The 26944-nt window shown below is 42.8% G+C and overlaps 1 protein-coding gene across 2 annotated transcripts in view; it reads left to right on the plus strand.

The window, feature by feature from the left end:
* Window positions 1-26944, plus strand: part of Pld5 (phospholipase D family member 5) — a 331193-nt gene that overhangs the window by 210959 nt on the left and 93290 nt on the right. For both annotated transcript variants that reach the window (XM_026780019.1, XM_026780020.1), the window contains one exon: window positions 19988-20115. In XM_026780019.1, coding sequence (XP_026635820.1) covers window positions 19988-20115 — 128 coding nt within the window. The remainder of the gene's footprint in view (window positions 1-19987; window positions 20116-26944) is intronic.

Below are 26944 nucleotides of genomic sequence, written 5' to 3' on the forward strand. Positions count from 1 at the left end.
AGGGCATCAAGTCCCCTGAATCTGTAGTTACAGGTGTTTGCTTAGAACCAAACTTGGGTCCTCTGTGAGAGCCAGGTTTTTAACCTCTGAGCCATAGCTCAAGTCCCTGATTTGTCATATGCAAACTCTTTCTATAATTTTACAGCCATGATAGCTAGTAACTACACATAGTGGTGGGATGCACTGTGGCATCTTGGCACATCTGTACATTCTATAGCCATCAACATGGCCCCCACTCGGGAATACCCCATTTATTTGCATTGGGAGTATTCAAGATCTTCTCCCTTAGGTAGGTGAAATATTTGATTAGTTCTTGTCAACCCCTGTCACCCTACTGTGCAATAGAACACTAGATGTTACTCCTTCAATTCACCTGTACTCCTACACCTGTCAACTCTCTTTGCCCTCCACCCCTCCCCCACACCCTATTGGAGGGCACCAGCAGCCCCTAGGATACAAGGTAAATGCTGCCAGTCCAGCATTTGTGCCCAGTAAGCTTCCTGCTCAGCTGCCTCCCAAAGCAATGTTCTTTCTTTTCCCTGCTTCAGACTCAGTTTACTTAGATAACATAAGCCCCCCCCCCCTGTTGATTTTTTGCTAGGGTAAAGATTGCTTAATGAATAAAGAGAAAGATGCGACTCAGGCCCTAACAGTCAAACCTTCCTGCAGTGGTCAAGGCTTGGGGCTTGGGTTGTGTATCCAGTTGTGAATTTGCTATACACTCTCCACAGTGGGAGGGCAGGGATACGGTGTGCCATCTAGGCATGGCAGTGCCTGTCCATAATACCAAGACTTGAGAGAAAGAGGCAGGAAGGAGATTGTAATGTCAAATCCAGATTGGGCAACAGCGAAACCTCTGAAGAAAAACAAAAATAATATTGTCTCCTAAAAACCTTATGAAAACACCTTTGGCCTATAATTATGTTAATTGATGGAGAAGGGTCTTCTGTCCATTTGTTACTTTCATTGGTCAAATAAAGAAACTGCCCTTAGGTGGCTGGAGTAGACAAAACAGAATTCTGGGAGAAAGAAAGCAGAGTCAGGCAGATGCCATGGAGCCAGCCGCTAGGTCAGACATGCTGAATCTTTCCCGGTAAGCCATGACACCGTGGTGATACACAGATTACTAGATGTGGGTTAAACAAATATGTAAGAGTTAGCCAATAAGAGGCTAGATATAATGGGCTAGGCAGTGTTTAAATGAATACAGTTTCTGTGTAAGTATTTCTGGGGTAAGCTAGCCATGCGGGAACCGGGCGGGACGAAAAGCAGGCCTGCTCATCTCATCACTACAGTTAATGATGACAGTTGTAGATGGATTTTTCTTTGGGTGGGAAGCTCACCAAAACGTGACATAGAGACTTGCTATTAATTATGAGAGCTTGGCCTTCGCTTCGGCTTGTTTCTAACTAGCTCGTATAACTTAAATTAACCCATATTTTTAATCTATGTTTTTCCATGCTTTCGTTACCTCATCTCCATTTTGTCCATCCTGCTTCCTCTGTGTCTGGGGGGCATCTTTCCCTTTTTCTTCTCCTGAGACCTCTCTGTCTCCAGAAGTCCCACCTGCCTAGCTATTGGTTGTTTAGCTTTTTATTAAACCCACCACAGTGGCACATCTTCACACAGTGTAAAGGAATATTCCACCACAGACAGCTGCTCCTGATAGGTGTTTCTCCTGCTTTGCCTGTGTTCTTATCCTCTGGCACCCCTGAGGTGTGGGTATCACTACAGTTTATGGTTTCTATGGTCTTATCCACAATACATATTGTTTCACAGATGAGTAGACTTAAAAATGCAATTCATGGTACAGGTCATGGATGATAGAAGGGATCTCTTGTGCCCATTCTTGCCATAGTGCCCAGTTGCTTGATTTTTGTCAGTATTGCTGGGTTTGGAAAAAATCATGTGCTTCGAGAAGGCCTTGGGAGGTAAGAAAATCATCCACCCTGTTCCGTTTAGCAGCTTCAAATTGCATTGGAAAGGCCTAGGTCTGGGAAGCTGCTTCAGTTGGTTAGGTGATTTGCCATACAACCATGAGGACTTGAATTCAGATCTTCAGCCCTGTGTAAAATCTGGGCACAGCAGCACATTCCTGCAAGCCCAGTGGTTGGTGTGGGCAGCATAGGAGAGTGCCCAGAGCTCACTGGCGAGCCTAGTGGATCCATGAGCTTCAGAGTCAGTGAGAAGGCCTCCAAGAAAGAACAGTGGGGCATGACTAAGAATACCTGACATCCACTTCTGACCTCAGCTTGTGCATACGCATGCACACACACATACATGTGCATACGCATGCACACACACATACATGTGCATACGTATGCACACACACATACATGTACATACGCATGAACACATGTAGACACATACACAAAAAATTCTAAAAACGCTCTATGGCTCTACTTATATATAATCTGGTTATTTGATAATGTTTTTTGTGATATTTGGCAAAGCGTAGTTGTTTGTATTCAACAAGACTAGCCAGAAGGCAAAGGCTGACACTCTTCCTGGGTCCTGAGTAAAGCTTCATGGTATGACGAAATAGGAAAGACCTCCTAACACAGTGGTTCTCAACCCTCCTAGTAGTGAGAACTTTAATACAGTTTCTTGTGTTGTGGTGACCCTCAACCATAAAATTATTTTCATTGCTGCTTCATAACTGTAACTTTGCTACCGTGATGAATTGTAATGTAAATATCTGATATTCAAGGTATCAATATGTGACCCCCGTGAAAGGGTCATTCACCCCTAGAGGAGTCGTGACCCACAGGTTGAGAACTGTTGTTCTAGAACCTTCAGCAAGCTATTAAATCCATCCGTTCATCCATCCATCTACCCATTCTTTCAAGGAATATTTATTGTGTTTCTGTAACATGCCAATTGACTTTTATTGGCCTATTATTGGATAAAACCCAGAGTCAGATATTGGGATGTAAACCTGATGGATCCACAAAGTGATAGAGAAATGATCATCTGACCCTACCTCTCCACACTTCCCAGATTGAAAGGGGGTGTGAATCTTCCTCAGGCCCTACCTATTCCTTCCTATGTCTCTCTATCCTATTCTGGGCTCACCAAAACCTCTGTGATTAACTCTGGCCAGCTGAATGTTGGCTCTGCCCTCCAATTCAAGGCTTAACTTTATTGGTAGTCTCAAAAAGGTCCGAGTGCAATCGAAAGATCCCACAACAGCCAGTCTCTGTTGGAAATTATCTGAAACTTTAAAGATTATTTTGGCTGTTTGTGGAGGATGAGCTAGAGGAGAATTGAGGCAGAGGAACAAACTGGTAGAGTGTGGATGGATCCCAGGCAGCAGACAGAAGTATCCTGGACTAAAAAGGACAGAGGAAATATACATATTCAAAAGCACCTGTTGGGACTTGAACTGGTAGAAATTATTTAATTTATCAGCTATGAGGGTTAAGATGAGGAAATATATCAAGAATGGCTATCAGGACTTCCCTATGAATGGGAGAGTACAAGCCGTCTACATCTCCCAATACAGGAAGTTTAGTAGAGGAAATCGCTTACTTGCACTTGGGGCTGACTTGAAGCACTGTATGATTTAGTGAGCTCTGCTTTGCGTTTCCTGCATAGGCAAGTAGTTAGGTAGATTTAGGTCTGATTTCTGTGCGTTTCAAGTACAAAGAAGAGTCAGGGTTAAAAGTACAGTCTGGGAAGTTACCAGCCTCTAGACAGTATTTGTAGCTACAGAACTGGATAGGCTCTCGCTTCTGAGACTTAAACCATATGGGGAATTAAAATACAAGATCAAAAATCGGACATGACAGAGGGGAGAGGCAGTGACAGTGAAGCGTGCAAGTGTGTGCTGTGCCCACAGTATGTGTGCATGATGGAAGTATCGGGTCAGATTCTACTAATTCAAAACCACAATTATGAAGTTCACGGCTACTACTGAATGAGTTGGTTAGATAATTGAACAACTAATTGCAAGTTGATGTTTTTAATATATTAGTAATTATACAAAAAAACTGTCAAATTTCAAGTTGAAAGATAAAAAAAATCAGGCTGGATTAATATGTGTATGTGCACACACATGTATACACATTCTACTTTATATATTTTAGGCCACAGAAAATGTGACAGGGAAAGAAATGACAAATGTTTTCCATATGATGTTAACTACAGAAAAGCTAATATACCAGCCCTAATAGCACATGCTGCTTTCATTTGTCATTACCAGAGATAAAACAGTCCTACCATAAGATCAGAAAGCTCACGCAACAGGAAGCCATAACTATACTAATTTTATATGGAGAAAAATTTCAAACAATGGAAAACAAAAGCTGGCAGAATTACTGATGTGGGAATGATTTCTTATTAATAAAGAAACTGCCTAGGCCCATTTCATAGGCCAACCCTTAGGTAGGCAGAGAAAACAGAACAGGATGCTGGGAGAAAGAAGCTGAGTCAGTGAGTCGCATGGTTCCCGCACTCCAAGCAGATGCAGGTTAAGATCATTCCTGGTAAGCCAGCTTGTGGACTGCAAAGATTAATAGAAATGGGTTAGATTAATATGTAAGAGCTAGCCAATAAGAGGCTGGAACTATTGGGGCCAGGCAGTGTTTAAAAGAATACAGTTTCCGTGTAATTATTTCGGGACATAAGCTAAACTAGCCATGTGGGCGGCAGGGTGCTGGGGATGCAGCCCCGCCGCTCTTATTTCAACAGAGTGGCGCCCAACGTGAGGCTAAATCCACTTAAAAACCTGAGAAGGCTTAAAATTAAGGGAGAGAGAGTTTAATACAGATTTTTGCTATTTGTTGGTGGCGTGCTATAAAGAGATTTTCGGATTCGGCAGCAGCAGCAGAAAAAACGCTGTGTCATTTTAAAGCGCGGCTTCTTGGGACTGTGCCGCCAATGCAAACTCTGGCTTTAAAGCATTTCAATGGATTTTATGGGACTGGATGTTTTGTTCCCGCTTGGGATCGAAAGGAGAGTGCTCTGAGACCGTGCTGATGGCTCAGCGCTCCGGTCTGCCCAGGCTGTAGAATCAGGCTTAGGCAAGCGGAAGAGAATGGCGGATTCCTGCCATTGTTTTCAGACTGCGCAGTGCTCTGCGTGTCAGATTTTGCCGTGGATCGCTGAACTCCGGGTGTGTGAGTGTGCTTATATATTAAAATTGTATCTTCTTGTACCCACTGGCCTGGATTAATTAAATTCGCCTTCAAATTACAAGGAGAGGTGTTTAGTTGGAGATTTGAACACTAATAGAAGCCACAAGAAAAATCAATACGAGTAAAAGATTTGAGCTGTGAACAAACACGGCCCAAGTAATGTATGCAGAACACTTCAACATGTGCTCACTCTTTCCAACTGGGATATCCTAAAAAGTAGTCATCCTAAAAATTATGACCTATAAGCAAACTCAACATATATCACAGAATTTCAGTTATGCTGAATATATCCTATGACTGCAGTGAAACCAAGTTAGGAACTAGTAGAAAAATGATAACTACAAAACTTTCATATCATTGGAAATGAAACTTCCTGTTACTTATCATAAAAAAATGCTTGACCATGATCTCACAATGGAAATAAAGAATTTTTTAAAATTTTTCTATAAAACAGTATACCAAAATGTGTGGAATACAGCTGACGGTATTTAGATGGAATTGGGACTTTCTTAAACACCCCTGTTCTAAAACAGGAGAAGCTGAAGAATTGTCACCCATGAATCTATACCAAGAAAAATCCTAACCTCAAGAATGGAGCAGAGAAGACAAACTATTAAATGCTAATTTTAATGAAGTAAATCCACTCAGGAAAATTCAATTAAAGCAAAGTTGAGTTTTGAAGAGCTTGATAATTCTGTCACCCATTGGGTAGGTAGACTGCTCGAGAGAAAAAGAGGAGGTGTGGAGAAGAGCCTTGCTGATACTAGGAATGGGAAAGAGGAACATCACCCAGAAAGATCAGGGATTGGAGGCGCTTAAAAGCTAGTGGGAGGCTGTGCAAATGACGTGGGCAAACGCCTTGGAAACTAAGAAACTGACATGGGAACTCACAGAACCTAGAGTTGTCTCCAGGACAGCTTTGGAAGTTAAAGGATGGTGTGCGTGAATCACAGGGCTCGAGGATTGGCCTTTGTTTGACTTCTGATGCCTGACTGTAACTGGCATTGGGATCAATAGAGAGAGTGCAGAGTAGCTCTAGGGATTCCTGTGTCCTAGCCCGCACCAACTGTCACAGCCTAGAGTCATCTGAGAGGAAAAAGTCAACTGAGAAATGCTGCATTGGGTTTGTCGATGGACAATTACTTGATTGGTAATTGATGTAGGTGACCCTAGCCCACTGTGGGGAGTAACATTCCCGGGTCTGGAAATAAGGAAACTGAACCTGAGCATGAGTGAGCCAGCTCACATGGTTCCTGCCTCCAGGTTCCTGTCTTGAGTTTCCACCTTGTCTTCCCTCTATGGTGGAGCCTGGCCTGAAAGTGTAAACCAAAAATAACCCCTTCCTTCCCTCACAGCAGCAACAGAATGAACTAGAACACCTCATGGGGAAGTGACTAATCTACATGAACAAGGCCATTGGAATCATTTGGTAAATTTCCAGGCCTTCGTTGCCGTGTGGAATACAGAGGATGAGGCAGAGCCCCTGGCATGGGTAGATCCCTAGAAGACGGATGGAAAAGTTAGCATCCAGTGTAAAGGAGCAGCTGTACCACAGGCAGAACATTCACCATGTTCCTTGTCCATTAAGAATGTCACACCAACCTGAAGATACATTCAAACTCCTGGAATGAGTGTATAAAAAAGATATGTGACATCCTGTTAGAGGCCCAGCATAGAAACCTGACAGCATTGTCCTACAATATTTATCAAGTAATAAAGCATAGCTGCCCTTGCTCATGGTTGCCCACACTAATTTTCATAATGTTTCGGAGGTAGCTTTTTCCTTGAGTTTAGAATGCCTGAAATGAGGCTGAGGGACTAGAGCGGTAGTGGAGCTCTTATCTGGCAGGAACAAGGCCCAGAGTTCTACTAATGCCCTACTAATTAATTAGTGTGTTGTATGAAAGATAAATATCTTCAATACACAGAGATACTTTACAATTATAATTACTTTTCAATTTTAAAAACATAAATAGCCTCATTTTTTAAATGGGATCAGAATGTGAAGAGAAAAAAAATGTTTCTGGTTGGATAATACTCTTGTACACTGTAAAGATTTCTCACTCGTATTGGTTTAATAAAATGCTGATTGGTCAGTAACCAGACAGAAAGTAAAGGTGGGGGCAACCAAACTAGGAGAATTCTGGGAAGAGAAAAAGCAGAGACACAGTCACCAGACAGATGCAGAGGAAGCAAGATGAGAACGCCTCACTGAGAAAAGGCACCAAGCCATGTGGCTAAACGTAGTTAAGAAGTATGGGCTAATTTAAGTTGTAAAAGCTAGTTAATAATAAGCCTGAGCAATAGGCCAAACAGTTTATAATTAATATAAGCTTCTCTGTTTTTATTTGGGACTGAATGGCTATGGGGTTGGGCGGGACAGAAACTTCTGTCCACATATGCTTAGGAAAAATAGAAAAAGATAGAATCAACATTTGTGTTTAAGCTTTGGTTGACTTGTCTCCTTGTCCTATCAAAACCCTCTTTTTCTAAATAAGGAGAACACAAAGAAAAACATATAGGCATCCTCCTGAATATTAACCTTCATCAGGCAATGAAAGGAGATGAAGACAGAGACCCACAATGGAGCACCGGACATAATTCTCAAGGTCCAAATCAGGAGCGGAGGGAGAGAGAGCACGGGCAAGGAACTCAGGACCGCGGGGGGTACACCCACACACTGAGACATTGGGGATGTTCTATTGGGAGCTCACCAAGGCCAGCTGGCCTGGGTCTGAGAAAGCCTGGGATAAAACCGGACTCTCTGAACATAGCGGACAATGAGGACTACTGAGAACTCAAGAACAATGGCAATGGGTTTCTGATCCTACTGCACGTACTGGCTTTGTGGGAGCCTAGACAGTTTGGATGCTCACCTTACTAGACCTGGATGGAGGTGGGTGGTCCTTGGACTTCCCACACGTCAGGGAACCCTGATTGCTCTTCGAGCTGAGGAGGGAGGGGGACTTGATTGGGGGAGGGGGAGGGAAATGGGAGGCGGTGGCAGGGAAGAGACGGAAATCTTTAATAAATAAATAAATTAATTAAAAAAAAACCTCTTTTTAAGCCTACCCAGCACTAGGAATCTCCTCACTTTCCTCTGTGTTTTATATCTCTTCACTGAAGACCTCCCTCTTCCCCGGATCCATGGCTCTTGTCCTGATCCCTGATCTCTATGGGCACTCATTCCAACTTAAACATATAAATTTAAAAATGTAAAGCTAGTATTTACATAGGAGAAAGAATATATTGCCTTTGCTTTCTGGGCCTAGGTTACCTTACTCAGTATGATATTTTCCAGCTCCATAAATTTTCTCACTGATTCTATAATTTCACCTTTGTTTAGTGACAAGCAGTGTTCTGTTGTGTCTATCTGCCACATCTTCGTTATCCCAGTCACCAGCTGGTTGACATCTAGGCTGTTTCTATGTCCTTGCTGTTGTGAACAGAACAGCGATAACGTGCATATCCTCCAAACTCTGTCACACGAGTCCTTTGGGTGTGTACCCAGTAGTGGTGTAGCTGGGTCGTAGGGTAGTTCTATTTTTAGCTTTTGGAGATGCCCTGACACGCAGCAGTCTGCATTCTTTCCAACAGGGAAGAAGGGACCACTGCTCTCCACAGGCTCACTAGCACGGGTTGCCACCTGTCTTCTTGACAGCAGCTATTCTGACTGGGATGAAATGGAATCTCAAAGAAACTTGAATTTGCATTTCCCTGTTGGCAAAAATGTAGAACAAATTTTAAAGTGTTTATTGAACATTCATAGCTCTTCCTTTGAGAACTCTGTTCATTTCCACGGTTATTCCTTTTGTTCATGTTGAATTTCTTGAATTCCTTGTGTGTTCTCGACATCAATCCCCTATTAGCGAATGCAGGCTTATCACCCATTCCATAGGCTGTCTCTTTACCGGATGGATGATTTCCTTTGCTGAGCAGAAGCTTTTCTGTTTCATGATGTCCTACTTGTCAGTTGTCAGCCTTACTTCTGGAATGGCTGGAATCTTGTTTATAGACTCCTTAGACCTATATCTTTTCTGCCGTTTCTTTTGAGAATGCAATTTAATTATAATGTTTCCATCTTTCCTTTCTTTCCTCTAAACCCTTTCACGTGCTTCTCCCCCCTCCCCCCATCTCCTTCAAATGCATGGCCTCCTTTTTAATTAGTAATGTATGCATATAGTATTTGCATATGCATGTATATCCCTAAAGATAGCCTATTGCACCCATAACTTGTAAAGTGCGCCCTACCTTTTCCTCAAGCAGTTTCAGACTTTCTGGCTGCATGCTGAGATCTTTGATTCACCTGGAGTTGACTTTTGCGCAGGATGAGAGGTAAAGATTTAGTTTCATTCTTTTGCATATAAACATCCATTCCCCCCACCGTTTGTTGAAGAGTCTATCTTTTCATCAGTGTGTATTATTTAAAAAAAAATCATTGAAATGAGGTTTTCAAAGGCTCTTACTTTTAAAAAAGACAAAAATGGGCTGGCATGGTGTCTCAGCGGGTAGCGGTGCTTGCTGCCAAGGCTGATGTCCTGACCTCGATCCTTGGGAGTCGCGTGATGCAGCAGAAGGAAAGAACTGACTCCTGCAAATTGTATCTGACCTCTGCACACCTGCCATGTAAACACACAGAGCAAGTAGATGACTGTGATCAAAGAATTCAAGATAAAAATGAAGATTGAAGCCAGTGAGATTATTTTATGTATTTCTGATTTGGATGTACTTGGTTTTGGATAATTTAACCTACAGGTTTTGTTTCCTCCTTCATAAACGTGTGTGTGAGTGTGTGTGTGTGTGTGTGTGCACATGCACACATGTACATATGCATGTGCATATGTGTGCTATATGTGTACATAAACTGATATAAAGCAATTTCTTTCTATTCAAAAATCCTCATAGCAAGCCCAGGAATAAGTAATGGGAAATCAGTAGGATCTGGGACCAGACGCCACTTTGAGTGAACTGGTGGGTGTGAAAGCTGGAGAAACCTGTACCCACACCAGCCTGAGCACAAATCTCACTAGTGAGCCCCTTGAATCTTTCAAATTGCCTGGAACTTTTGTCCTGCAGAGCTGGTTCCCAGGCAGTTAAATTACCAGAGTCAACATGGCAGCCGATGGTAGCAAATCACCTTCCCTGTCATTTTCCTGCTCATCCAAATAACTACTCTGTCAGGTTTGGGAAGTCACCTAGAAGCACTCCAATGAGATTTGCAAACACTCAGTTGTCACTTGGAAGTGACATGTGGCATAAGGAGAGAGCATTGTGTTCAGATGTTTTCCTTGTGCTATTTAAGTTTTTGGTATTTGAGTTGAAAAGAAAAATCAAAGACGTTTGGGGTCTTATAACTGCTGGGGACTCTTAAAGGTGAAGTTTTTCTTTTTCTCATTTTCCTAATATAATCAAATATGTGGTCACAGCATTGAAAAAAGTAACCATACTGCTAATATTCCCCCGTTAACATTTTCTCATATGCCAGTTGCTCTTTTCTTCTGCATATGCCATCCACATGTCTATGTATTTTTGGCAGGTAGGTGCCACAAAACAACTTAAACTAAAGAAAATTACTTGCCTCTGATTGAAAAGAGATTGGAGTCTATAGACAATTCTGCATGTTTCCTTAGAGATGGGGAAAACAGGCTAGCATTCAGCTGCATTTGGAAAGGAATGTTTGTGCCCCAGCAGGTTGCAGAGAAGTCGCTGGTTTCCCTGGTTTTTCTGTGATGAGTGAGCAACAGAAAAGCAGCAACCAAAACATGGGAATATGCTCAAACTGTGACACTAATGATGGATGCATAGGCTGTGTCGCATGTACAAGTGTGTAAGAGTAGCATTCCTCTGAGTGCTGTTGCTAGGAAAATAATTTAGGAAATTCAATGTAAATATTGACTCAAATGCTGTATATAGGCTGCACTTATATAACTACTTAATCCGTACTATTGTTTATTTGAAATTCTAATTCAACCTGAAGCTTCATTTTATTCTCCTTCATCTGGCAGTCTTGGTCTGGGTGCAAGCAGAGCACAGGTGAGCCATGACAGGTACCCAGCAATAAGTAGCCAAGAAAATAGGAGCTCTAGTCACAGAAGAAGACTCCAAACCCGTGCTCACTGCCTGCTCAGGACACTTAGCAGAATGACTTCTATTACTGCAGAGCATGTCTGGAAGGGCAGATTAGAATTAGAAGTTATACATTAATAACCACCAAATGAAGCTTTTTTCTTTCCCTGCCACCCATAGAAATATTTTTATTTACCTGTTCCATCACATGAAATATGACAGATGCAATGCATTACTCATGCATATTTTCTGAGGTGAAAATAACAGCTACCTCTGGTATTTGTACAGAATTGTGGAGTCTGGTCATTTCTTTACCTAATCTCCTCACTATTTTTATTCTTCAAACATTTGGAAGGAAATTTGCGAGTAATAAATTTAGAGGACTCTCCTGAGCCATACCAGGCTACCTCACACAAGCTCTGTTCATCACTTCATCAGTAACAACAGCTTTGCAGTGCTCAGGTTTTCCTCTTATTTTTATCTGGAGTATCACAGCTGTCAACTTTCAGTAGACTGTAAGATAAATTCTTTCTCAACCCTTTTCCACCTAAAGGATGCTTTGCAACCATTCTTCAAAATGGGGAATTGAAGAAAGAGAAATTCAAAGTTGGAAAAAATGGCCGCCAGAACCTATGACTAAGTTAGTCTAGTCTGATATTTGCCCTCCTACCAATAGTGAGCCTGGATTTTGGAAGCAGGTGATGCCCCCCTCATCCCTTGCCTTGTAGAAAATAGTTTATGAAGACTGTACTCAGAAGTTGTATTTTGTTGAAGATCAAATATTTCCCATGGTGTAATTCTCCCTTTATATCACCTGGTAATATTTAAATTTTATTGACTTAAAGCAGAAGGCTTATAGGTTAGTTTGGGGAAAATATATTTTTCCAATACAAAGGTAATTCCTTCTGAAGACTGGGAAATAGTAGCTTACATCTTGACTAAAGGCTTTTATTTTAAAATTTAAAAAGAGTTCCACAAAATATTAGGCCAAATGGGAAACTTGTGAAAACAAATACAGAATTTGGTCGCTGTGGTTTCTGTTAATTTCCATCAGGGCCCTCTGAAGCATTTCTTAGAAATCACCTGTTTTAAGTAAAGAAATTCCCTCAATAGTTTAGTGATATTATATTTAATCCAATGCCTCTAAAATATGGTTATTGCAACATGGAATCAGTAGATAGATAGATGATAGATAGATAGATAGATAGATAGATAGATAGATAGATAGATAGATAGATAGATAGATAATAAAATCATTTATACTGCTTTTACTCAAAATCTTTGTGAACAAGTATCTTATAGCCACACATCACATGTGGCGTGGCTTATGCCTCACAAGAATTCATTTCTAACAACAGTGGAAGCTGAGAAGTCTGAGATGAAGGCACCAGAAGACTTGGTGTCTATCAGGAAGCCACCTCCTGGCTCATAGACACCACGAGTGTCCACACAGGGTGCTAGAGAGGACATTCTTCTATAAGAACACAACTCGATTTGTTTCTGACCCCATTCAGACCAGGGCACCCACCCAACCCAGTCCCTTCTATACCTCCCTGAGAAATGTTGACTCTCACATAGTGGTCATGAAAACCAGAAATGGTTCAAGCTCTCTCTTTCTCCTCAGTGGTTGTTTCCTGGAAATAATTTCTCATTTTCTACATAGACAGCCAAGAGGGAACTGGATGAAAGGACCACAGTTTACAGTGTCCCTCTCTGGGAGGTGTGTGGCAGGGAACTCTAGTCCAGAACAGCCCTTCACTGAGAGGAGGCAGGACACCAACAGCTCTGGGAAGAGCAGGGAGTTCAGCAGGTTCTTGACTTTGGATTATTACTTGACCTGGATTGAAGGTATCTCTATTTCCCTTCATAAGACAAATTCATATGTTCTCATTCTTCATGAAGTCTCCTCTCCTCCCCTCCCCTCCCCTCCTCTCCCCTCCCCTTTTCTCTCCTCTCCTCTCCTCTCCTCTCCTCTCTCCTCTCCTCTCTTCTCCTCCCCTCCCCTCTCCTTCTCCATTCCCAGAGCCCATATCCTTGGTTCTCATTTCCTTTCCAGTCCTGGGAATGTTTCCCATTTCAAAGTTCTGAGTTTCTCAGGCTGAATGAAGAGCTGGGAGCTTCCTGATTATGCACTCAGTTTTCCTCAGGGTGTGGTGAATTGACATTCATCATAAAGGATTTGATTTTAGAACTTCAGTATCTCTTTTGGCTGAGTATGATTAATTTGCCGAGTGAAAGTAAAGTGTGTGCTTTGATAGCTCAGTAGCATTTGACGGAGGTGTAGCCACACGTGGTCCTTCAACAGAAACTGACTGTATGCCTCCAAATGTGGCTAAGACAGAGCTCCCATTTCCCTCTGGAGACTGACACTCTGATTAGGAAGACAGTGCTCCACAAGGAATGAAGTTGCCTTTGAGGATGGTTACGGAAAACAATTGCACATGGATTCACAACTCAGAACCCTTCCTGCATGCACCTGCCTCAGTCTCTTAACACAGAGACCCCATGATGGCTTCCTAAGAAGTCTTTTCTCATTGAATCCCCCTTTTTGGAAAGAAAACTAAGGCACAGGAAGATAAGTGAACTGCTCAGAAACTTAGCTACTCAGTGGGAGAGGCTCAAATGAAGAGGGTCCTTTCTTGAGTCTAAAACTAGCTAGAGATGTCTTCCATATTTATTGTTTTCTTCCAAATCTACCTTCTCACCTCTCTCTCCCATCTTGTACCAATTCCTTCCCATCAAATCCTTTCATTATGTTTATTGGTAGAAAACTATAAACGGTGGGTGAGTTTAGGTATGTCTAGTGCTAGCACATCTAGAGAGTTCCTATGTCTTGCTGTGCCATCAAGTTTCAAGGAGACCTCAACAAGCCAGTAAGTTCCCAGGACACACATCTTGAGGTGGTAGATTAGATGCCTGACCCCTTTCCTTAAGTCCTTGCTGTCTGCTCTGTTATCTGTCTCCCCAGTGGCTGGCTTTAGCTCCCCCATCTCCACAGTGACTTGGTTCTCGCTGACATCTGGGACTGCTTCTTCACATTGTCCTAATCTCACGTGTGATTTCATGTTTCCCCTTGGCTGCTTCACAGAGTGTTTCAGTATCTCCGTCCTTGCCCTGTCGTGTGTGTGTGTGTGTGTGTGTGTGTGTGTGTGTGTGTGTGTTTTGTGTGTGTAAGATTAATAGGAACTCAGAGCTAATGGGCACTGGGTGGGTTTGTAAGAAACCTGGGCACCAAGCCACCAAGAATTTAGGGCCCTTGGAGCTGTCCACAGCTGTCAAGAGAAATCCCCATTCACTGGATACAAGGTTGGCTGAAAGGAACACAGGGAAGAAAACCTTTTTACTTCCCTTTCCACAAATTCTGTGAGAAGTTGATAAAGAAAGCAATTCCTATCTCATTTGCAGTGGAGCACAACATTCTTGAAAGAAGAATAATGTTGAAACTATTGGTTTTCAAAGAAAGGAACAATCGAAATGTCAACATTTGGGAGTTTTATTTAAGTCATGTTAGTAAGTACTGTCTAACTGTCTGATGTCTCCTTTTGTTATGAATTTTGGCTTGGAATGGAACCAGCGTTGAAGTTTAATTTAACCATGCTTCCCACATACAAAGGCTTGTTCTCTCTCCTATCTCATTTCCTTCACAGTACTGGGGCCTTTGCTGCTTGTTAGGTCTACTCTGATCTTAATGGAGGTCACAAGCGATTGCCTACAGCCATAGACAGAGAAGAGATGCTCACATTCATTCAGTTGTTCCATTTGTCTGATGTTTCTTTTCATGTCTATTGGACTCCTAAAGCCATCATTGAGCTCCCTCCTTGAGTTAATGAGCAAAACCTAGACTTTAAAGATATATCATCTTCTCCTTCCTTCCTCCCATCCCTCTGCTCCTCATCCCTCACCCTTATTCTTTCTTATTTTCTTTTGACCTTTAGTTAAGGATATTAAATCTCTTATAATAAGTTTCACACATTACCACTTGTAAGAGTAAAGTCTCTATAGTTATTAGAAAAAATTGTCATGTGATTCTGATCATGATGCAAGCAGAGTCCCGACATGGCAGTCAAGACCTGGGGTTTGGGCTGTGGATGTAGCTCAGTGCCCAATGTTTGCTTACCACATGCAAGACAATGGATTGGACCCCAAGCACTGCAAAAAAGAGAAGAGGAGAGTAGGGGTTGGAGGTATTTGTCAGGCAAGTCATATCCTTCCCCTGAGAATCATTCTCTTGCACTTGTCTTAGATATAAAGCTGGGAAATGAGCTAATTCTTCCATCCAAATTCTAATCAGACCTGAGCCTGTTTAGTTCCTAAGATCAGACCAGGCATGCCCAGGGCAGCATAGCCATACAAAACGAGCTAATTCTCCATAATTCTTTGGTGTCTTTTTCATTTAAAGCACCATGTGAGCATAGCGGTTTTAGTAAGACAGTCATGACTATTAGCTTGTAGTAATCAAGCTTGAATGGCATTAAACACACATTTAAAGATTAAAATTTAACGAGTCTCCCTTCTAACAGGGGAGTATAATGGCACGTATTACAGTTCCGACCACAGTTTAACCCAGTAAAATTAAATTCATCTACCCCAAATTGCACAGATATAAAATCTTTTCATTTGTAAATAGTACCTAAAATTTTATTAGTTCCTGGAAGAATTTGTGTTTTGGTTAGAAGAACAAAATTACTTTCAATCCTTTTTGCAAACACAGATTCATTTGTCCTTGGTTTCCTGGTCTTTGTTACCATTAAAAATTACATAATCCCTGCATGTTAGCATTTTGATTTGTCCAATTCACCCCAACAGCTTCTGCGACCTCCATTGGCAGGATATGGTGTGTGATGTCTGTTTTCTTTTTTTTAATCAGCTGTTGGTGGGCTTTTCAACTTAAAGTATTTTATTTTTCAATTTTTAGAGATTTGCTTTTTTTATAGTTTCTCTCAGTCTGATTTTGGTTCTCTTTAGAACTACCATGATTGGATTATGGACAGAGCAATAGTGGCTTCTCTGGTTACTTTGGCTAAAAACCTGTCACAAACAATTTAAAGAAGTAGAGATTTATTGGGGCTGATAGTTTTGGGGGACACAGTCTATCAAGGCGGGGCAGCACAGCCACGGGAACAGGTGGCCATCTTGTCACATTATGTCAACAGTCAGGAAGCAGCAAGGTAACAGGAAGTGTAGCAGATTATAAAATTTTAATACCCATCCTCAGTGATCCACTTCCTCCAACAAGGCTCCTCCTCTTAAAGGTTCTACCAACTTCCTACACATGGTCACCAACTGGGGACCAAGTGTTTATACACATTGTCCTAACCGGAGACACTTCACATTCAAATCATATCAAATATCTCTGTCAAACTCTGGCATTTTTTACTTGGTGCTTTAGTTACCATCTTTTCCCCTTCATAAATTTCCTGCTTTGGAGGGAATTTCTTTTTTTTCCCTGAGATTTTCATTGAGATGTTAGTTGACCCAAAGTAGTTCTGTCATGCACTGACTTTTCAATCATAGTTTTAGTCTCTCAGTGTCCTGGGTTGTCAATTTTCACATAATCAGAACATTTGGATCCGTGCTTGTTTCCAGTGCTGTCAATCAAACAGTTGATTGCTTCTACTGAATTTTAAAGATTCCAAATCATGAGCACACCTTTAATCTCAGCACTCGGGAGGCCAATGCAGGTGTAGCCTGTCAAGAGCTGCGTAGTGAGACCTCGTCTCAAAAAAAAAATAAAAATAAAAAAGCAAAAATGTTCCAATCACATGGCTTTTGTCTGCTGTGAAAGAACCCCGGGATTTTTAACTGAGAAGAAAGGTTAGTTTTGGCTTTCAGTTTGGTGGTTTAAATCCAGAGTCTAAGTCTCCTGCTCTAAAATGAGGAATGAAGGCTAGAGCTAAGCTTCTTATCTCAGGGTGTCCAGGAGGCAAGGAAGGGCTCCCACAATCCCTTCAAGTGCTCGCCACATTGGCCAAACAAATATCCTTCTGTCAGCCTCACTTCTCAGAGGTTCCATCAGCTCCTAGTAGCTGCACAGGGCAGTGGCCAATTTTTACCATGGAAGCCTGGGAGTTCTAAGTGTTTTATTCTTAGATTCGTCTTTATTGTTTTAAAATTGCTCTGGTTAATGTCCCAGTGAATGCTTGCCTCTTCCATTAATCTGAGAAAGGTAAGCTGTGTGACTTTGCTACTTGGGGAGCATCTAAACTGTTGAAGTATGAAATAATAATTAGAGCATGGTTTTATGCGGGAGAAAGAATATTCTAGTGGTCAGGAAAACATGTAGGAAGGAAGAGACAGCTCCTAAAAATTGACCTTATAAGTCCAAATCATAAAACAAAAGACACTTTCATGAGTCACCTAAAAATTGCTCATTGTGATTTCAGGATATTTGAAGAGATGTTGAAACTGCAGTGAGCTCTTCAGTTTCACTGTAGATGTGTGTTCATGTATTGTGTACATACATGTGTGTATATGTGTGTATGAATATGTGTACATATGAGTGGTACATAGGTATGTGAGTATGTGTGTGCATATTTGTGTATAAATGTGTATACATATGTGTGGTAAGTTACATATGTGAATGTGTGTGCATACTTGTGTATGAATATGTGTGCATGCTCATGTACATATATATGTATGTGTTTGTGTACATGTGTGTATGTGACATATGTGCCATGGTGTAAGTGTACAGGCCAGAGATCAAGCTTGGCTGTTGGGGCTTACACTTCACTTTGTTTGAAACAGGGTCTTCTGCTACTCTGTGTCAGGTGAGCCGGCCCATAGCTTCCAGGGAGTCTCCTGTTTCTACCTCTCATCTTACTATGGAAGCACTGGAATTGTGATGTGAGATGCTGTGTTTGACTTGAGTTGGGTTCTAGGATTTCGAACTCAGGCTATTAGCTTGTGTGACAAATACTTTGTCCACTGAGCCATCTCCGTTGAGGAGGATCCGCTCTTTCCACAACTGGGGTGTTAACTGATACTTTCCACGTTTCCTCCTCTCCCTTACTGAATGTATTGAAAGCAGAGATGTGCAATCATGGGGACACTTACTCTTCAGTGTTCCCCGTTAGCCTTCAAGCCAATGAATCCCCTCTGTGTGAAGTAAACTGATTAAGCCATACTGGGTAACAAAAGTGAAGCTTATAGGAACGGACCGACTGCGGCCCTTTTCTGAAGAGAGAATGGATTAATAAGATAGAGTCTGCCACAGACCCGACTCTCGGAGAACATCTGAAAGATTTTCCAGAAAACTATAATGACTGATGAACCACACGCTGATACATGTTGGTTCAAAAGCCAGAGACAAATGTGTTTTTGTAATGCTATTTGGGACCCAAATATACATGAGAAAACATGTTAGAAACGGGAAATGAAGGACAGAGAATTTTGAATAAGACTGTAGGATTAGCAGGGGCACAGGGTCAGGTACACACACACACACACACACACACACACACACACACAGATGATGATGACCTCCTGTGCTGATATTCAAATTCTGCTATGCCTGATGGCTCCTCCCCTGGGATCGATCACTCTTCCATGGCTCTTCTTTCAGGACGGCTAAAAGCTAAGGACCACACACCTTTGCTTTTAGAGTGAAAATCAGAAGAAAGACTAAGCTGTTCCACTCTCAGAGGACATCTGTCAGGGTGCTCCTGTCCTCACGGATCCTTCATCCTTGTCTCATGGAGACAGGAGGCATGGTTTGCGTTTTCCTTAGTGAGAGGTCAAATTCATGGTGTAAATCACATCCCTCTTTTCGAATATCCCAGCAGCATCCTTACCATGCATTGTTGTGTGTTCCTGGTAATCACGATTCTGACAAGGAAATGTGTCCGTGAGATGGCCTCCTCATTAGCACTGAGTGTCTGAGGGCAGAATCACTTAGTTCACTAAATACGTACATGGAAGTCTGCTCTTTGAAGAGAATTGACTTTAACACATTTAAACGCCCTTGAATCAGAATGATCTAATGCTGTCAATGCATTTGGGATGGCAATGCTTCAAGACATGACCGTGGATTATATACACCACATTCTGATTAAAGCAACTGGTCACATTCAGCTCTTGGGGTGGGTTTTGGTTCCCCCGCTCTTTGAATTTCATGGCAGTGTTGGTGGCAGTTTACTGCTCTGGGTTCCATCCCAGTAAGACCTGGATAATCATGGTTGGAATTAAGAACTATTAAGTAAAGGGCAAGAAGAGGCTAAATCTAAACTATGCAATTAATATGGTAGGTGGGGAAGTGAAGACAATGGAAAGAGCAGATGAATGAAATAAGGTATAGGAAACATCAGCCAGTTGGTTTCCTACTGGGACAGATGTAATGGTGAATTGACATTCTTTTATATTTTTGGTTGTGAGCCTAGCCTTTAACAGCTGAGCCATCTCTCCAGCCCTTGACATTCTTTTAGAAATTGCAAAATTTTATTACCATTATTCCATAATAATGAGAAGAGGATGTGTACTATTCCTACCTCACCAATAGCCAGAGGGAATGGGGTTTTCGTGCTGATCTGGGCAACTTTAGAAGCCATGGTCTTGCCACAATGTACAGAGCCTCCTCTGCATAAACACGAGCAAATCCTTTTTCTTCTTTTAGGGTGGGGAACAAAGTAGCATCATGAGAGCCTTCATCACCCCAGCCTCATGCAAATATCTGGCTTTCCCAAGTCTCCACTGTAGTCAGTAAGCCTATGGGTGCTTGTAGATGTCCGATTGCCAGTGGGAGCAGGGTCTGGGAGTGGAGACTGACTGGTGTCTGCTTGCCCTCCTAGGAGCTGAGGTGACATACATGAACATGACTGCCTACAACAAGGGCCGGCTGCAATCGTCCTTCTGGATTGTGGACAAGCAGCACGTGTACATCGGCAGCGCGGGTTTGGACTGGCGGTCCCTTGGACAGGTAATCGTCCCATCATCTCTAAACTTAACAGCTGTGGCCATCAATATGCCTGCCTCCGGAGAGCACTCAGACACCTATGGCTTTTTTTTAAAATTTGGTATGCCAAGGACAGCACCAAGGGGCTAGGAATTCTCTGTGGCACATGGAAAAGCTGGCATCAGGTGGGATAACTGGAATTGGGAGATCGTATTAGTATGGTCTGCTTTGCCTATGTAGCTGTGTGCCTCTCAGATGCCACTCTTTCCTCTGTCTTCTTAAACCACTCTCTCTCCTGCCCACTCTCTCCACCTGGCTCTCATTTTGTGTAGTGAGACAGGAAAGCATGCTCGGCTACAGAACTGGCAAGCCTGTTCAGGTACAGAACAGACAAGACACTAAGGTATAGACGAAATGAGCAGCGTGCAAAAAACAAGCCAGCAACCCAACTGTTTTCCTCCGCACTGAAGAGATGGCATACAGCTAAAAGAAAACTTACCAGGTTTGTTATTGCTACATTAAGGAGGAGGTGAAGAGAAGACACCATCTGGAAAGCAGGAGGGCTTTAGGACTCTGTCACATGACCATTTACCACCCCTGTAGCTTCCCTGTACCAACTGCCACTCACCCAGGACTTCTTTCTCATTTGCATCTAGCCCTTCCTCCTCTTCTCCACACCTGAGCACAAACACTGCCTCCTGCCTGACCCATCTTTCCCACACCACCCTCAGTTTGGGTGCCACGTTACTGTATGTGAGGGGACAAATAAAGAAACTACCAACATGGCTGGTTCATGATTGGGGAAGGTTTTTGCTGTGCATCAGCGACAGAAAGTATCTGAAGGCATCTGGAAGAGTCCAGAGTAGAGAAAAAAACAGAAGAGGACTGGACATGGCTGGGGTTATCTGTGTGAGAATGGAGAGTAGGGGGGAGAGCCCAGTGGAGATAGCAAGGAAGGGAAATGGTGAGAATAGCGAGGGTGGGGTAAAAACCTTGCCGATGAAGAAAGCAGGACCTGAGGTTAGAAGGGCCAGGAAGCAGGTGTGGCAGCTTTGAATGTATAGGTGGTACCTATGAATAGGAACAGAGGGAGCCTGGAGGCAGGCATGAACTTTGATATACTGATAGGTGCTACAGAAATATGTCAGTGAAGAGCCATGTGTCCCTTTTAAGCATAGGCAAGGGACACATAGCTTTCGGTAGAGGGCAACCTGGTTCACAGGTTCCCGAAGAACCATGGCTGTTATCTAACAGCCAGACATCCTTCTATAGCTTGAGTTGAGCCTAGACTGACATTTCTGGGCTCTTCCTAACCCTAACAGATACTTTGCACTACGTCATCATCATTGAGTGTTCCTCTTAAACAAAATGAACCTTCCAAGAGTCAAGTTCAGCTTAGGCCATCAACTTTCCATTCTGTGAAGGTTTCTAGGGAAATCCACTATTGCTAATAATGACCTTCTTTAATCTATGCCAAGTGAAAGAAATGAAAGAGCTGTTCTTTCAGCTCCCATGCGTTGTGGGCCTTCTCTGCCTGGCTTCTAGCTAAGCACAGGAAGCTTGTAAATAATTCTGCCGTCTCCTCATTCTACAACGAAAAAGACTCCATAGGTCAGCTTGAGGTCATGTGACCTTCTAGGAGCTGGTGAAGTTGAAATTCAAACCTACCCTTTAATGCTGAACTTTTCACTTTTATTTGACCTTCAATTTCTAAAATTAAGCTACACTTAGCAATATAATAATAATAATAATTTTTCCATTACTTTGTTGTGGTGAGAAAAATCAGCAACACAATTCTTTCCAAAGTCCTGTTCACTTCCAACCAATAGCAAGGCCTTGGTGATGTGATGTGGTGGCCATGGAATGACATCTAACTGTAACTCATGACTGAAGTTCTGCAATCTCCCTCCATCCCTGGGTTGAATTTCAAAGACCAGGAGGGTGTGTGTGTGTGTGTGTGTGTGTGTGTGTGTGTGTGTTTACTTCTGTATTCCTCACCTCCTATTGTTCCTTTAAGGACTCCTTAGGTTTCCTGTCCACATGGAGTCCTTAGGGAAGAAAGAGAACACCCCTCCATCCTTCCCTCTTCCTGAGCATCTCCAGACCCCAGGGAGGAACAGAAAACTGCAGCAGGAACAAAGGGAACAAAAGGCCAGCCAGAGAGGGAGGCTGAAAAGCAAGCTCACAGCAGTCTCCAAATGCTCTGGAGGCGGGAAGCTGAAAAGGGGGAAGCTGGGGAGGGAAATATGAAAATCAGGCCTTTAGAAAAAGTTACATGTATAATCTTTGAACAAACCTTCTTAGCTCGGAGTTGAAAGGTGGGATTCAATAGGTCCATTGACATCAAGAACCTGGCAAGTCTGGAGAAGAGAGAGATTAAAAAAGCATTCTTTAATGCTGTTGCAACAAACAAGAATAGGGTGATTTAAACCCTGAGCATGAACACATTTTCATCTTAGCCACTTTTTTTTTTTTTTTTTTTTTTGTGAAAGGAATTAAAAGGTACGTGTGTAGATAAGTCAGCTTTTGGACAGGGGAAGGTGGGAACAGTGAAAGCTGGGCCCCAGTGAGGAAGATCCCAAAACTTAAGCAACCTGCCCAGACATTCTGCAGCATGGGCAGAGAACCACGTGACCTGCCCGGACTTTCTGCTGTGTGGGCAGAGAATCACTCGACCTATCCATACCTTCTAAAGTGTGGGCAGGGAACCACACGACTTACTCAGACCTTCTGCAGCGTGGGCAGGGAACCATGTGACCTACACAGACCTTCTGCAGCATAGGCAGAGAACCACATGACCTAACTAGACTTTATACAGCATGGGCAGGGAACCATGTGGCCAGCCCAGGATCTATGTGATAGGTCGGATTTTAAGTTTTTAGTCTCGGAGCTGGAAATGTATCTAACAGTGACTCATTTTTTAAGGTGTATGTTGTGGCATGTTATTTCAAGGATGTGGCCTTGGTCATTGTTGGGGAACAAACTTACACTTAAGCTTGAGAAAGTATAGGTTTTCTTTAAAAGTCTCTTCACTGTGGGATTCCACAGAGCCTGTGATATGCAAATGTACTCTGAGAGGGTGGGAAGGATGCAGCACTCACTCATCACCCCTGGTTGACTCTGAAACACTCTTCATGATGGATTTTTCTAGATCCTTGGGGCCTATGCATAGGGACATTGAGGCAGGATCCAGCTTTGGAGGCTGCTAGGTCATTTACCTCTGACCTACAGAGAGCTGACCTCTGTAACTGAATGGGGTTTTATAGCCCCAAATTCCAGCAACTAAAAATCAAAAATAGTCATTAAAAATCACTTTTAAATTGGTTATAAGGAGATTTCTCCCCTCGTCATTATTCCATAAATAGCACAGCATAGCGCCAGCTACCTATCCAGCCTTTCCAGAGCATTCTCTGTGCACTGAGGATTGCTAGTAAACTCCAGAAGAATAGGGGTGGACTGTGTAAACACTGTGGCATTTCATGCGAGGGACCTGAACATCTGTGGGCTCTCGTATCTCACAAGAACTCACCTCTCCTCTTAGTTCTGCCTCTGCAGAACTCTGACTGATAGAGATGGTGAATAAGAACTGGAAGAAAGATTGGATGGGAGAGAGCTGGCAGAGTGGTGTCCCTGAGACTAGTGGGCTGTGAGGGACGGCCAGAGTGAGCAGGTGGCACGGTTCCCAGCACCTGGAACTGGGCCACTAGGAGAGGACAACACTGTCAACAAAGACAGTCTGTCATCAGAGGGTAGTCCTGATGTCCAGTGGACTGCTGGAAAAGAAAAAAAAAAACAGTAAGGAGATGGACCGGTGCGGTTGTTTATAGTGGGAACACTTACTGACCCTAAAGATGCTGTTGTCTCCAGCAATGATCATTTGATGGACATTGACATAAGTCACAGTCCTTCACCAAGTCCCATCACTGTTTTCGGATGTCCCTGTGGCCTGGAATTAATGAAAAAGTCACTGAGACCTAGCCAGTCTCTGAGCTGCTCTTCTGTGCATTTCACAGTGTGTGAGTGTGTAGTGTGTATGTGTATATGTGTATGAGTATGTAGTGTGTATGTGTAGTGTCAGAGGACAGAGGTCAGCCGCAAGTGTTGTTTGTTAGAATGGCATCCACCAGCACCAACCACCCCCTGGAGACAAGGTCTCCCATTTTTATCTGGATGATAAAATTTGCCAGTTAGACTAGTCCTGAGAATCCACCTATTTCTGCCTTCCCTGCGCTGGGATTACAAGCACGTGCTACCATGGCTGGCTTTTTATAAAGCAGATTCTGAATGATTAGAGATGGCACTGGGGTCCTTCGTGACTACACAGCAAGCAATTCACTGACTGCTCCATCTTCCCAGCCCTTGAGTCTGCTTTCTTCCCTGTTTGTACTCATTCAAAGAGAAAGTCAGAGGCAGAGTGCTAAAGCCCCATTGAGTTTGCAGTGGGCAAGAGTCATGGTGCAGGCAGCTCTGCCTTTCCTATTTGGTGCTAGCGCTGAGCTGATGTTTTTCTTAAAATTTACAGGCTTCGGAGTGTACTAGGGAGGGGGACTTGATCGGGGGAGGGGGAGGGAAATGGGAGGAGGGAGCGGGGAGGAGGCAGAAATTTTAATAAATAAATAAATTTAAAAAAATAAAGAGTACATTTCAATTCATAAAAAAAAAATTTACAGGCTTCTGGAGACATGCTTTAGCTCCAAGGGAAGGGGTGCACCTGCAATTTGGGGAACTAGTTATCAAGACCAAAATGTAAATGAAAAGGCAAAAGGCAATTCAACTGCAAATACAGCAGGGAATAATTAATAGTCCTTAGAAAGCATTTAACAAAGGAAAGCAAATAATTAACTCTTCTTTATTGGTTTAGAACTTACCTGTACAGCTCAGAAAGGCCGGTTTTTTTTTTTTTTTGTTTGCAGGTACATTGTAAAGTGAATGAGGAGGTGGAAGTCCCTGCTTTTAATACAATATATGTATTAGGAGACTGTTTTCAATAACAAAGGCATGCAATTTTTCTGCAATTTCTATAGTGGCAATTCTGAAAGTAATATTATTCAAAGCACCATAAATAAATCTTTTCTTCTCATCTCCTATGGGAACCATTCTTACAAAGTCACTGAATTGTCTCCCGCCTACGTTTTTGTGGTGACACAGGGAACAAGAGATCATTTTTGCCTTTCTCCTGCCTTCCTTGCAAAAGCAACAGTCAGAGCATCATTTCTGAGTCAAATTTATTTCTGAGCTTGTCTTCAGTGTCATGTCCACCTTCACTTTCTCCATCTGTCCTAAATAGCAGGTCACCTGAGGTCTCCTAATAGGACTTGTCTTGAGATGTCTGTCCTGGTCATTTTTTTTAAAAAATTATGTTGTTCACTATTATTTTGTGTGGGGTGGATCATGTGTGCCATGGTGTGTGTGTGTGTGTATATGTGTGTGTGTGCATCTATCTGTCCAGGTCAGAGGTCAACTTCATGTGATCAGTTCTCTTCTTCCATCTTTCATGGGTTCCTGGGATGGATCTCAGTTCCTTGGGCTCAAGCTGTGAGGCAGCAAGAACCTTTACCTGCAGGGCCATCTTGTTGCCCCTTGATCATTTTTCCCCTAGATACATTCCACTGGGTTAAAGGTTCTGCTACATTATGATTCCCTTGAGTTGTTCTGCCTCTCATCAACCAAGCTCTGGCCTGTTGCTGGGTTTCCCACTCACCAGTCTCACTGTTCACATTGGTTGTTTCCTAAGCTGTCGTTCTGCAGTGAAACGCAGAGGTTGATGCCAGAATGGAATCTGACGTCTTTTTCTTGTTCTTGTAACTCTATGGCCCTGGGCGAGTTGTACCACCTCCTTGAGTTTTGGTTTTATCATCTCTACAGCTGAGCTAACAATAATGCTCTATGAAGTTGCTAGGGAACCGAATGAGTTTTTCCTGGCAGCACACCTGAAGCAGGAGGACTGTCAATAAACTGTGGTCCTTGAGCAGATGCCAAGGAAACAGAGTTGTCTAGGCCAAAAAGGGATGTCGGTATTAATGCCTGTTTCATGTCACCAATGATGGTGCCACTGATCTCTCTCACAAACACAACGGCCTTTTTAACATCATAATATGGGGATCAGTGGAACCATAGGGGCGTGACCCACTGTGAGTCACTGAAGGCTTTAATGTCCTGCCAGAGAGCTTTGTTTTTGAGTTAGTATCAAAGGCAATGCCCAGATGATTAAGCAAAGTGAAACAAATAGAGAAAATAGAGCTGAAGCCAGAGTTTGGGGAAAGTAGACTTGGGTTTTCACACAAGTTAGGCCAGTGCTCACAGGAAGCTGAGGGGGAGTGTGGTCGCAATAGAGGAAAGTTTCAAGTGGGCTCTGGATGTCGAGGGTGTGTTGTATACACATTGTTGTTGTTATGTCGGAAGCAAAGCCAGAAGCAAAGGAAAAGAGAAGTCACTGCTCAGGCTCAACACACTGGAGCTGATTGCTAAAAACAATGGCTCCTGGCAAGGACTGTGGCAGCCAGTAGAGCCCTGACTGGCTGCTGCCGGTTGTAGGTCAGAGTTCCAACTTTACATGTGGCCTGGCTGTCTTCCAGCTATCTATTCAAGATCAGAGGATGGGTGACAACGGCCTCTTAAGTGCTCACCCCACCTACTGTCTCCCTATAAATTGGTTTTTCGGTCCCTGGGTATGCAGGAGCCCATACTGAGAGCCACCATTCCCCTGAATGTGCTTATTGACATGAAATCCCTGTGTCCCCTCAGTGCCTGGTACATTGATGTGGGAGGTGATGTATGCTGTGAATATGTCTTATTGCTATTGGTTAATAAAGAAGCTGCTTTCAGCCTATGACTTAACAGAGTAAAATCAGGC

Source organism: Microtus ochrogaster, chromosome 6, assembly GCF_000317375.1.
Source record: "Microtus ochrogaster isolate Prairie Vole_2 chromosome 6, MicOch1.0, whole genome shotgun sequence".
NCBI classification, from domain to species: Eukaryota; Metazoa; Chordata; class Mammalia; order Rodentia; family Cricetidae; genus Microtus; species Microtus ochrogaster.